Here is a 13499-nt window from a genome sequence, read left to right as displayed (position 1 = left end):
GGCGGCAAAGGGAGGGGGCGGGGCTCCGAGCCCTTGCGTATCAACCATGCAGGTTTCCGGGCCCTTCCGTTCCAGAAGTTTCTGGAATCGCCATGCTCGCTGAAAAGGGTCGCCTTCGGCCGGACGTCACTTCCGCCCGCCCTTCGGCCCCTCACGCGCTGCATTCAGAAGACGCAGCAGCGAAAGGGAAAATAATCGCACGCGAAGAATCGGAGCCGCCGCCACATTTTCCTCGGGCGAGGAGAAAGCGGGACGGTGTCAGAAGCCCCGCCGGGAAGCTTTTTTTCTTCCCCTTTGAACCCCTCATCTCATTGCGCCGGAAGGACTCCGGCCCGGAAGGGTGTGGCGTGCGCACGCGCCATGCGGGGTGACCTTCCCCACATGTGCGAGTTCCCTGGGTCGCGAGCGCGTGCGGCGGGAGCGCGCGGGAGCCGAAAAGAGAGCAGCCGCAGCAGGCGCCATGGTAAGGCCGGGCAGGGGCCCGACGGGCCCTCCTGGGGAAGAAGCACCGGCCTGGAAGTAGTACTCCTGGGGGGCGGGCGGGCGGGGGGCATAGGTAGAGCTCAGAGGGGGGGGGGGGGTCAGAAAAAGGTTTGGATTTCGTGTCCGCCTTTTCCAACCGCCGGGAGTCTTAAAGCGGCTTTCAAGCCCCTTCCCCTCCCCCACAGCATAAAATGTGGCAGGTAAGTGCGACGGAGAGAGTTTGGCGAGAACGGTGGCTGGTTTAAGGAAAGGAAGAAGATAATTTTGGAGGCATGGGGTCTGCCACCTGCGGCTCTCCAGATGTTCATGGACTACAAATCCCATCAGCTCCTGCCAGCATGGCCATGAACATCTGGAGAGCCGCAGGTGGCAGACCCCTTGAGTTAAGGAGTTTCGAAGTGGCGTCCAGACTCCCTTTCCCTTCCTCTCCCCGCAACAGGCACCTTCTGAGGTAGGTTCGAAAGAGAACTGTGTCTGGTCTGAGGCTTCAGGTAAGAGAGCAGGGAATCAAGTCTGGTCTTCCTGTTCCTAACCATGGCCTGCTGCTGGTCATGTTGCCCACAGAATAGCTTCAAGCACAGGTTTTTCCTACTTCTAATACCAGAGAGCTTTGATTGACTAGCAGCATGATTGGGATGGGAAAATAAAGTTTGGTGTAGACTTTCGTATGCGTGCACGCTTTTTCAGATGCTTCTTCAGTGTGCTCCTGCTAGAAAGCTTATGCCAAATAAGCTTCTCAATATAAGTTGTCAGTAGTCAAAGCTGACTTTGTCAGATTCAAGACAGGTAATTGCCATAGGAACCTGCAGCCCCATGACAACTGTGAGTTCCCCAGGGGTGCAGCCCCATCAGGGCAAAGGAGACCTACCAATGCCAGAGACCTAATCCAAGATTGGGGCCACTTGTTGCTTCTGAATTGAGTCTCCCTCCAAACCAAATTTGAATGTCTCTTGCCTTGAAAGCTCACAAGTCAGTAGTGACTTGAGAGCAAAAAATGGAGGGGAGGGGGCTCTCAGCCAGGGTCCTGCAAACCCCTGTGGCAACCAGGCGGTTGCTGTGATCCCTCAAGAAGCACAGAGATTCCATCCTGTATACTTGGTGCAATAGAGGTTTTTTTAAAGAGATGCTGCCTTTGATCATCTGTGAAAACCAAAGAAATTGTGGGTGGAGGATCTTTATTGGGGAATTATTACTAAGGTAGTAGTAGCAGGTATGTTCTGCAATTCTGTGTTTTTCACTTCACCGTCTGATCCGTTTAAGGGGAATACTTTTCGATTTTCCTTCCACAGCAGCGACCTCTAATGGCATGAAGATCTGTGGGCCTTTCCTGTTTCTAGCTGTTTCTGGAGGCGTCTGATCTGCTATGTGGACAGTCTACAGAAGCAGCTAGAAGAGCCTCGAAGCCATGTTGAGGGACTTGCCCCGCCTCCTCACGGCACTGTCTAGTAATGTTTTAACTGAAACCAGAGTCTCTTTGTCTTTGCCTGGTGGTTTCTGCCAGCTATTTAGAAAGGGAGATTTGCTTTGAGACTCCCCTTGCAACCAAGGTACAGCTGAGCAGATGTGCAACAGAGAAGGGATTATTTGGTGGCTTTTTATGAATGCAGGAGTGGCCAATGGCTATATGTAATAAAATTTTGTATGTGTGTGCTTAGAGGCAGATAAAAACCTTGATAATTGATTTAATGCCTCCTAGTCAGCATGATCAGTGATCTGTTTTAGCACTAAAGTTGGCGAGCACTGCACTGTGCTAAAACTTGTTAATAATGGCCAAAGTTCAACATGCTGAACAGTTGGATGGTAGCTTAAATTCCTTAAAGTTAATAGTTCTTGGAAGGACCTTACGTTTAAACATGAGCTCATATTTGCATTTTACATATTTTACTTCTTTCCAAAATAGTTTTTATTAACTGCTAAACCAGTGGAGGCCTGATACATCTCCATAATCATGTCTGTTATGTTTGCTCTTTTTTGAAATGTATAACTGAAATAGTTTTCCTGTAATATGCTCATGAAAAAATAATCACTTAACACAACTTGGCCAATACTCTATTATACGATAAGAAAAGGGTATTATTTATGTACCTTCTGTGCAGTTGCTTTTCTTACAGGCAGATTATACCAAGCGAGTCAGTAGACTCAACCAAGTGACATTCAGTAATCTATTAAGCGTGGCATAAGCATTCACACAGCAAAGAAAAGACTACTCTTTTTTTTATTTCAGACTGTTCTATTTGTACTTGCATGGCAGAGTCAGGATTATGATCAGTGACAAACAGTGCATCATAAGTTGTGGCTGGGAGACTAAAAGATTTCTATGTGGTGCATGATGACTTACGATTTATTTTAACAGGCAGCACAGGCCTTTAAGAAATTCCTTCCACTCTTTGACCGGGTCCTGGTTGAAAGATGTGCAGCGGAGACTGTCACCAAAGGCGGCATCATGCTCCCAGAGAAGTCACAAGGGAAAGTGCTTCAGGCCACTGTGGTGGCAGTTGGGTCAGGCTCTAAAACAAAGGTAACGCATGTGATCTGTTTTTAGATACATATCTGTCCAATATTTTGTACATTATAAATTTCTAATTGAGAATAACCTTTCATCACCACCTGGCCCATGTATCCTAGCAGCTGATACCGTGACTGTGGTTATGGCAGCCTGCTAAATGAAATGTCAAGTGGATGTTATCTATGCCATGCAGTACATTCCTGAGCCCCTACTGGTCCTCTGACTAGGCCAGCAGTCAGCAACCCGCTGCTCTTTCATCCTTGTACTGTGGCTCCCTCATCTGGCACCTGGGAAGGAGGGGAAAGGATGCCGAAGGGAGGAAGGAACGAGGGGGCGGGGAAGGAGGTGTGCTCGTCACGCCCCAAGTGCAACTTGCCATCGTTGGCGTCACCGGGATAGATGGCAAAAGCGACGCCAACGACGGCAAGTTGCACTTGGGGCGTGACGAGCACACCTACTTCCTTTGGCGTCCTTTCCCCTCCTCCCCTTGTCTGGCGCCTGCTGTCACCTGCCCAGCTGGGGATGTCCTCTGTCAGTGCAGCCGCCCCTGCAATTTACTCTGTCAGCTTGCATGGCTGGCTTGCAGGCTAAAGATGGCGCTTGCGGGGGTGGGGCTACGTCCCCATGGTTCTTTGGGTGTTAAAGGTTGCCGACCCCTGGACTAGGCTCTGTTCCCCCATTTCCCTCGGGCAATCCCACGATTTGCGTATTGGGAAAGAGATGCGTACATGCCAGTTTCAGAGGGGCAGCAGGAGGCTTCTGTCACTTCCAAGTCTTAGCAAAATTTCATTCCAATATTAGCTGTGGTGGCTCCAGCATCTGAACAGGTTCATGCTGGAAATATTTATTTATTTTATTAAACATATAGAGCGCCCTTCCCTGAATACATTTTCCTCATCTGTGAAATGCCCCCAAAAGGCTTGTGCATATTTCTGCATGTCTGGATTAACGTTCCTTTCCATTCTCATAAATGATTAGGAGGAGTCTTTTCTGGAACTTCCATAGTCTCAGGGTCATTAGCAAATAAATAAATGCCTTTCAGTGGAACTTCTAAGTTTCTTACTATGCCTGTAGGGAACAGGTTTAATGGATAAACTGAATTCATGGTACAGAATTTGCTTGCTTACAGGATAACAAACAAGGTTTTGACATCAGGTAATCAGTGTTTGTACAATTACTTATAAGGTTATGTGTAAGGGTTGTGAAATACACAGAGGGCTCTACCTCTAGAATAAGCAGAACTGAAAATCTGACCAACATGTGAAAAGGCACTATGAACTCCTCCTCACTGTGTTTCTGTTTAACCTCTCAGGCTTCTCATTAAAGTCTTACCGTCAGAATTTATTACAGCTCAATTGTCAGTATAATTGCTGTCTTGCTACCACATCTAAATGGCTTAAGTCATAGATTTTCATTTACAACTAGATGCAGTGCTGTTGGAGTTAATATCCATGTTTCTTGTTTGCAGAAGCACAGCACAGTCGTGTGTGATACCCCCACTGGTGCTTGTGCCCATGTTGTTATGTGTGATATGGGCCCGCCAGCTGTAGCACAAAGCAAGGTGCTTCTACCACTGTGCTTCTACAATGTTTCCAGCGTACTTGCATAGTGGTAGGAAGAGCAGTGACTTGGGTTGCAACAGATACGATCTAAGGCCTCTCTTATAGAGTTATTGGTTGTATTCAGGTGATTAGACAAACCATGTGCTCTTGCTCATAAATCAGCATTAAATAGTGGTTTGGATTTAAATGCAAGCGAAACGTTAGGAGCAAAAACTACCACACAGCCCAGAAGACCCACCACAGTCAGTCGATTCTGACTGTGAGAAAGCCTTTGACGGTGCATCAAACCACGCTTTTTTTTATTCAAAAAATGTTGACATGCATACTTTATATGTTATATCAGCAATTGTGAGTAATGAGCTAGATTCAATTTTAGTAGCACCTTAGAGACAAACAAGGTTTTCAGAGTATAAGCTTTCAAGACTCAAAGCACTGTTTGTCAGATGTCTCGTTGGCCTCTGTTGAAGGGAGCTCTGACTCTTGAAAACTGATATCCCAACATTATTGTCGGTCTCTGAAGTGCTGCTGGATTCTTCAACTGCAGATCAGTGTAACTACCATAAGAAACTGAGTAAGCTGAAACAGATCCAGATTTACCTGAACACTCATTAATAAACAAATGAGACACATGCAGAGGTGTTCCTCCCATTGGGCAAAGTGGGCAGCTGCCCAGGGCGCAGCCTTGTGGTGGGCGACAAAATTGCAGGTTCATTTGTGGGGGATTTTGTATTTTCAGTGTTTTACTGTTTTTGGCCTGCAGGGGGTGCAGTGTTTAGGCTAACAACACCAACATTTCAGTGATTTTTGGGGAGACTCTCCTGATGATATCACCCAGGTTTGGTGAGGTTTGGTTCAGGGAGTCCAAAGTTATGGACTCCCAAAGGGAGTGCCCCATCCCCCATTGTTTCCAATGGGTGCTAATAGGAGATGTGGGCTACACCTTTGAGGGTCCATAACTTTGGTCCCCCTGAACCGAACTTCACCAAACCTGGGTGGTATCATCAGTAGCGTCTCATGAAGATACTCTGAAATTTTGGTGCTGCTATCTTAATAATTGCACCCCGACAACAGGCACCCCCTAAATTCCCCCAGATTCTCTTTTTAAATCCACTCCGTTCTTGCCAATGCTTGTTTTCTTTCTTTCTTTTATTCTCTCAATGCCTAATAAAGGTTGTTGTTGTTATTATTATTATTAAATCCACCCCCTTCGGCATGGATTTAAAGGGAGAATCTGAGGTGCCCAGTTTTAACATTGAAAGGGATGCTGTTTCAGGGTGGGGGGTAATCCTTACTCCTAAAAATAGCATCATCTTTTGCACATGATTGTTTAAACTGGGGACCCCAGATTCTCCCTTTAAGGTGGATTTAAAAGGAGAATCTGGGCTCCCTAGTTTAAACACCATTGAAAATGATGCTGTTTGGGGGTGGATTCCAGCATCACTTGTTTAAACGAGCCCAGATTCTCCTTTTAAATCCAACTTAAAGTGAGAATTTGGGATCCCCAGTTTAAATAACATTGAAAGTGATGCTGTTTCCCCCGATTGGGGGGACTGCATACAACACCATAAAATGTTTTCATAGCAGTAATAAAACATTTTGAAAGCATTTAGAAAATGTTTTCCAAAATTATTTCTGCTGTGTGGCATAGTCCATTACTGTGTTCAGATTTGTGAGTTGGGGGATGTTCTATAATGTGATAGTAACTTTGAAAATCATTGTTTGGTCACAGTGGGGGAGGGTGGCCGCCCATGGAGGCGCATCAAACTTAGGTTTTGCTCAGGGCTCCAGTTTGCCTAGGTATGCCTCTGGACACATGAATTTGTCCTTTTGTCTCATTTGGGCCTCGCAACATGTTCTGTTCGTCTCAGCCAGGACAGCTTCATGCTGTGGGAAAGGGAAGTTACCACACAAGGCTGTGGACCTGTGAAACTTATTCTTAGATCGCACAGCTCGTGGTATTGTTGTTGTCGGTATGCATCCATTTTACTTAGTCTGGTTCTCGTATTTTGACTGAGAACTTTGTTCTGGCTGCCAAATCCTTCTCACAGCATTGTAACTGGGATTTCTGTTTTGTCCTTCCCTTGCAGAATGGAGACCTGCAGCCAGTTAGTGTAAAAGTTGGCGAGAAGGTTTTACTACCAGAATATGGTGGTACAAAGGTCATGTTGGATGACAAGGTGGGTTTATTTAGATAAAATCTTACTACCCTGTTTGGCTGTACAGGTTCAACATTGTTTACAAGCAGCATTTTCCCAGACTTTTGGCACACCTGCCGAACCTCTTCCTACACCTCTGAGGGCCTTCACATTCTTTTCTGTCAGTTGGCTTCATCACCTTCCTCGCGGTTGGAATAGGAACAGTCAACCACCACTGGAGCTAGGCAGGTGGAGGCTGTGAGCAGAAAGGAAGATGAGCTGGGGGCAAAGGCAGAGTCAGCTTTCTGGATGGGCAGGGAAAGCCAAGTGGGAACAGCTTCCCCCTCTGTGAGCCAGTGAGTGGCGTGGGGGCGAGGGTGATAGAGGAAGTGAGATTGTAACAAGAGACTGCTTGAGGAACCAGAAGGAAGCAGAAGTAAAAACAAGAGGGGAGAGAGGTAATGAGAGAAAGACAGGTCTTGGCGGAGGGAGAATGAGGGAGCAGGAAGACACAGAGAGAGAAACGGGAAGCTGGCTAAAGTTGACTCCAGCCCCAGGGATGCTTCCACTATGCCCCTGCGGTGGGGCTGGGAATGCCAGTGTGGCTCTGGGTGCCGGGCCCCCGGGGGCTGTGGCAGCCACCTGCTGGGGTGAGTGCCCCCAGGACAACCTGCAGGACTTCTTCAAGCCGATTGGGCCTTACTGTTGGAAGTAAATTTACATCTTTCCAGAAAAATTAAACATCTACATTTGGGATTTTTTTTAATAGTAGCCAAATAATTAGCAACTGAAAAGGAGGTTGTAGAGACGTAACCATAATAGGAGAACACTTCCTATATGAATCTGTTAATAGCTCAGTTTCTAGTAGGTTTTCTAAATAATAATGAAGTAAGATATTTGGCCTGCTCCAGGTTCCAAGGAAATTATTTTCCGTCTACTCCCCTCATGGGCAGTATCAATGTAGAGTAGAAGCAAAGCTTTGAGTTAATTGTGAAATTTGTGAAAGCAATCAATCGTTCCCTGTGATCAAAGAAATCCCAGGTATCCTGACAAAACCACGAGTTCCTGTTTGTTTTTTGTTTCTTTTTTCAGGACTATTTCATCTTCCGGGATGGTGACATTCTTGGAAAATACCTTGACTGAACTCTTCTGGTTGCTGCAATATTATGAAGCTGTCATTCCGCCAATTCTGCTCAAAAGATTTTTTCCATCATGTAAATAATGTCCTTATTTTCTAATAAATGTGAAGTTGATCAAATAACAATCTTTGTGGCCTAAAAATAAAATCTGTATTCTCCAGTAAACATTCAGTCCTCTTCATTCCTTTATGAGCTGCCTGAAAGCAACACAGAGAAGCAGAGTTGGTTTTCACACTCCACTTTTCTCTACCTTTAGAGTCACAAAGCAACTTACAAGCACATTTTCCTCCCTACAGCAGACATTTTGTCTGGGGCTGAGAGAGTTCCGAGACAATTTTTGGCTAGCCCAAGGTTGCCCAGCAGGCGTAATGTGGCGGAGCAGGGAATCAAACTTGGTTCTCCAGATTAGAGTCCCCTGCTCACGTGGAGCAGAGAATCCCCATTCTCCAGATTAGAGTGTGCCACCCTTAACTGCTATGCCACGCTGGTTGTGAAAAAGAATGTCTGCATATTATCGGTTACATACACAGGGAGGATCTAAACAACTGCAAGATTGATTTCATGCACCAAAAAGTGCTTCAGCTGTGTCCCTTCTTCAATGCTATGTAGGGACAATTAAAAGGAATTGTGGCTCAATGTTTATTTTTGAAAATGTATAACTTGCTTTTTGGGTCCATAAAATCAAAACTACCAAGCAAATGTAAAAACACGAACATCAGCCATTAAAGCATAGCTTGGAAAGGTTATTTTTTTCAAAGAAAATATTTTGGAAGTCCTACCGAGTTAATACAAACCTTTTGTGACTATAAGGACAGGACTGAATCAAAGAGCACCCCCGGATCTTGCACCTGGTCCTCCAGGGGCAACCCTCCCCATCCACCACTGCATGCCCCGTGATCTCCTGGACTTGCATCTTATCTGACTGAGCTGATGGAAGCTCTTCATGTTCCACTTTTTAGCTGAAGAAATCGCAAAGTCATCTCCAGTCACCCTCCTGAATCAGACATACTCTGCTGTGGGAGGGAAGAATTTGCTGGCTGTTAGAAAATCATATATTTTCACACTCTTGTGCTTTGTACAAAATTAACTCGCTATTATTCGGTACCTGGAAATAATGGAAGTGTATTTTAAAACATATCTACATTTTACCTACTAACAGAAAACAGAAAGCTGTACAACATATAAAACACTGACTACATTGGGGTGCTGTGTGGTTTCCAGGCTGTATGGCCGTGTTCTAGCAGCATTCTCTCCTGACGTTTTGCCTGCATCTGTGGCTGGCATTTTCAGAGGATCTGATAGTTGGAAAGGAAAGCAAGTGGAGTATATATACCTGTGAGTAAAGGTCAATAGGTGAGCCCCACTCGTCAGCGTCTCAGTGACATCACAAATATCCAATAAATGCAGAAATGCCTTCCAAAACAGAAATAAACTGGCTCCCCCTGTCGGAGATTATTTTATCAGGAGCAGAATGAAAGCGATAGATATGTTGGATAACTAGCTTGGCTAACTTTTGGACAGTGGGTATTGAAGTACAGGGTATGAAATGAGCTTGCTTGGAAAATAAATCCACCACCATCCAAATGACAGTCTTGCCATTGCTAAGCGGCAAGTCAGTGATAAAATCCAGCAAAATCACTTTCCAAGGACCATCCGGGGGGGTCTAAAGGCTGGAGTAAGCCTGGGGATTTCCCTGGAACCCTTTTTGCCATAGCGCAAACTGAACACCCTTTAATATACAGTTCAATGTATTTACGCAGTGTTCGCCACCAGAACTGCTGCTGTAAAAGATGTAAAGTTTTTACAAAGCTGAAATGGCCAGCCGCTTTGGAGTCACGGCCCATTCTGATGACATCAGCCCATGGGGAAGGTGGGACGTACAACACATTCCCCTTACACCAAAGACGGTCCTTCAATAGCAAGGAATCACCCCCTTCCTCCACTGATACTGCTCGTGAGCCCGCCTCCAAGAACGTAGAAAGCAGGGCAGGCGGAGGGTGAGGAGCAGGAGTTAGCTGTGGGCGGGTTTGGGAAGGAGTGGCTGCCCTGCCCAGGTGGGCGGGGGACAGAATCGAACGGGGCGTTGGAACTGTTACAACAGAGTCCTCCCTCTCAGGCAAGCGGGAAAGGGCATCAGCCAGTTTATTTGATTTACCCGGGAAAAAATGGACCGTGAAGCAGAAGCGGTTGAAAAAGTCAGCCCAACAAATTTGCTTGGCATTAAGCCGACCAGGAGTACAGAGTGAGGCAAGGTTTTTGTGATCAGTCCAGACCTGAAAGGGATGTTCCGCCCCCTCAAAAAATGGCGCCAGACCGTCAGAGCGGTTTTGATTGCGCAGGTTTCTTTATCACCAACAGTCCAATTTAGCTTGGGGCCAGTACATTTCTTGGAAAGGTAAGCACAGGGATATAACCGCCCGTCAGTGCCCCGCTGTAACAGAGCAGAGCTTTATCGGAGGCATCAACATGCACAACAAAAGGTTGAGTGGGGTCTGGGTAATGCAAAACAGGTTCCGTGGTAAAAGCAGCTTTCAATGCATCGAATGCCCACTGGCAATCTGCAGACCAAAGTAGGGGGGCATTAGGGCACCCAGCAGTCGGTCCCTTGCCCTTTGTACGTAGCAAATCAATTATCAGGAGAACTAGTTCAGCAAAGTTTGGTGTGAAATCCCGATAAAAATTGGCGAAGCCCAGAAATGACTGCAGCTGCTTCCGAGTGCGGGGAGGGGGCCAATTGGATGGATCCATCTCCAATCCAGCAGCTGAAACTCAATAGCCCAAAAAATATCTAATTGCGGTTGGTGAAATTCACACTTAGAAAGTTTAACGAAGAGAGTCTCTGTAACACTCCCCGCACCAGCTCAATATGGGACGCTTCATTCTCAGAAAAGATCAACACATCATCCAAGTAAACTACCAGGCCCTTGAACAGCCAATCATCTAGAACCTCATTAAACTCTGGAACACTCCGGGGGCTCCACTTAATCTGAATGGCATTACTAAATATTCATATTGGCCATAATGGGTGTTAAAAGCAGTTAAATGTCCATAGCCATTAGCCATCCATACACGGTAATATGCCTCCCGTAAATCAAGCTTGGTGAAAATACGACCCTTCCTGAGGTTTGCAAATAAGTCCTTAATAAGCGGCAAAGGGTATTTGTTAGTGGTGGAGACAGCATTCAATCCTCGGTAGTCAGTGCACAGTCTGAGAGAGCCAATCCTTCTTCTTGACAAATAACACAGGGGCTGCAAAGCTGCTCCAAGCTTTCCAGATGAATTTACAGGCTAGATTAAGGCAGCATCCTCAGCAGGACTCATGGGGTACAGTCGCCCCTTGGGTAATTTACAGTCTGGAACCAGTTCAATCTTACAATCGGTATCCCTATGTGGGGGTAAAACATCACATTCCGCTTCTTCAAAAACCTGCCAGAAATCCTGATATGGTACCGGGATACTGTTCTGAACTGCAGAGATTTGGTTCCCATAACTGAGCGGAATTGAAGAGTCTGGAGGGTGTAATGACATATGGTCACCACAAGGGTGTTTTGTGAATGTGACAATAAGATCAGTCCATTGAATTTGTGGGTCGTGGTCAATTAGCCATGACATTTCAAGAATAACAGGGTAATCAGAAATATTGGCTATGACAAAACTCCTGCGTTCTTAATGCTCTGCACATTGGACTAGTACGGGTTCAGTGCGTGAATCTAAAGGGGGTCCACGCATTGGGCTACCGTCCATTTGATTAAAGGACAGAGTCTTTCGTAAAGGAAGGATTTGTAAATCCAGGCTCTCAACAACGCTGGGTGCATTAAACAGTGACAGCAGCTGGAATCCACTAACGCGTGGACCTTAATTCTGGGCCCCTGTGGACCCTTGGAAATGAGCAGGGATAGAATGATGGATTCATTCACCTTTTCTGAGATACCCTTAGCTGAATCTTGGGTGGCTTTGGCATAACTTTTGCATTCCTCATCTGAAGAATTGTAATCCAGCTCTGTGGGCAGAGCAAGCCGAGCTATGCTCTTCTTTGGATTGGGGCCCTTGGTTGAAGTGTCGCTCCTTGAAGAGGTGGGGGTCTTCACTGGCTGCTTCGCTGGGCAAGCAGCGGCCAGATGGCTGGATCCTCTACGATATAGGCACCTGCGAGTGTTTTCAGACTCCAACAGCTTCTGGCGGTTTCTTCTGTGGCCCAACTCTTTGAGGACCTGATGTTTTGCTGGCATGAGCTTTGGCCTCATGCATCCGTGCATCAGACATACCTGCGAGCATGATCCATTCCATCAAGGTCTCAGGACTGTCCCGTAAAAGAGCCCACTTCAGTAACGCTGGGTGGAGGGCTTGCTTGAAGGCATAAACGTTGACGGGGTCGTCCCAATCAGGGATTTTACTGGCCACAATGTGAAAGTTCTCCACAAACTACATATACGGTGTGGAGCTTTAACGCATCATCATAAGCTCTTTCTTGGCCTCCTCTCCCACGAAAGGGTTTTCAAAGTGGCGCCTGAGGGCTATCATGAATCCTTGGAAGTTTCGTAACTCACCAGCCCCTCACTGGAAAAGGCTCACGTATCATTCCACTGCAGCAGCATCAAGGGCAAAACCCACTTCACAGACCCTCTCAGTGTTGTTCTGATACTGACGGTCATATTGTTGCAAATGGGCGCTGACTTGAACCAGAAAGGCAGGCACCTTTTTCTGGGTCCCGTCGTACCGTGCGTTGAGCCTAATACGAGGAGGAGGAGATCCAAACGGTGGCATCAGGGGGTATCCAAAGCGGGGTTGAAACGAGAGCTGCTGTGGTGCAGGAACCAGTTGAAAAGGAAATATGGAGGTGCAGGCTGCACTGGCGGAACAGGCTGACCTGCCGGAGCGGGCTGGACCGGACGAATCGGCTGTCCCTGCCCTCCTGGGGGTGCTGGTTGTACCAGTTGGCCACCTGTAGCCCCATTTCCCGGTTGACCAGCACCATTGACTGCTTACCCAGGAACTCCATTCGCTGGCTGTCCACAACCAGCCGCTCCTTGGCCACCTTCATCTGGAACTGGGGCCGGTGGGTGCTGCTGCTGCCCATCCGACAGGTCGCCAGCAGAACCTGTTGCAATTGGGCCATCCAAGCTTCTTCTTGGGCTCGGTGTAGCTCAATACGGGTGCACCCCACTTCCAAACACAGATTTTCCATGTCCTGGTTCATCTGGGTTAAGGCACGTTGGTACTCTATCTGCTCAGACTCCCAGGCAGCTTCCTGGGACCGAAAGAGGCACCACATCTCAGCTTCGTTAGACTTGGTAGTATCACCAGATGGATCTGGACCCACCGACCCTCACGTAAGAGGGGCCGCAGCCCACACAGGACCCTCGTCCAGGTCCAACAGGGGCACAACAGGCACTGTAGACGTTCCTTTCCAACGAACCGTGACTCCGTGTTGCAACGCGGTGGAAAGAAACCGGGTAGTTCCAGTCGAAGAACCCTTGTCCGGCTGCAGAGGGGATGAGGTCGCTTGACCTGCTCCAGCTGGGCCCAAGTAAGGGTCACAAGCAGGCAATCCCAACTGGTCCATTCAAAGGGCATTCGAACCTGCTGAACCAGCCTTGCTAGTATCCAAAGCAGAGCCAGACTCCCCCTCCTCTGGCGGGAGGATCAAAAGGGAGCCCAGAAAGTCCTTGAAGAA

General features: G+C 47.2%; 1 protein-coding gene across 2 annotated transcripts; it reads left to right on the top strand.

Moving 5' to 3' along the window:
• The first annotated feature begins 142 nt into the window (after positions 1–142).
• HSPE1 (heat shock protein family E (Hsp10) member 1) lies at positions 143–7990 on the top strand. 2 transcript variants are annotated; one of them, XM_048483524.1, is made up of 4 exons: positions 143–463; positions 2837–3001; positions 6639–6728; positions 7779–7990. In XM_048483524.1, the coding sequence occupies exons 1-4, from the start codon at positions 461–463 to the stop codon at positions 7827–7829; spliced, it is 309 nt and encodes a 102-aa protein (XP_048339481.1). In that variant the 5' UTR covers positions 143–460; the 3' UTR covers positions 7830–7990. The 2 variants fall into 2 exon arrangements, with proteins under 2 accessions (XP_048339481.1, XP_048339480.1); XM_048483523.1 differs by lacking the exon at positions 143–463 and adding an exon at positions 551–683.
• The last annotated feature ends 5509 nt before the right edge of the window (positions 7991–13499 follow it).

Source organism: Sphaerodactylus townsendi, linkage group LG02, assembly GCF_021028975.2.
Source record: "Sphaerodactylus townsendi isolate TG3544 linkage group LG02, MPM_Stown_v2.3, whole genome shotgun sequence".
Lineage (NCBI taxonomy): Eukaryota > Metazoa > Chordata > Lepidosauria > Squamata > Sphaerodactylidae > Sphaerodactylus > Sphaerodactylus townsendi.
This window is presented reverse-complemented; position numbering and strand designations above follow the sequence as displayed.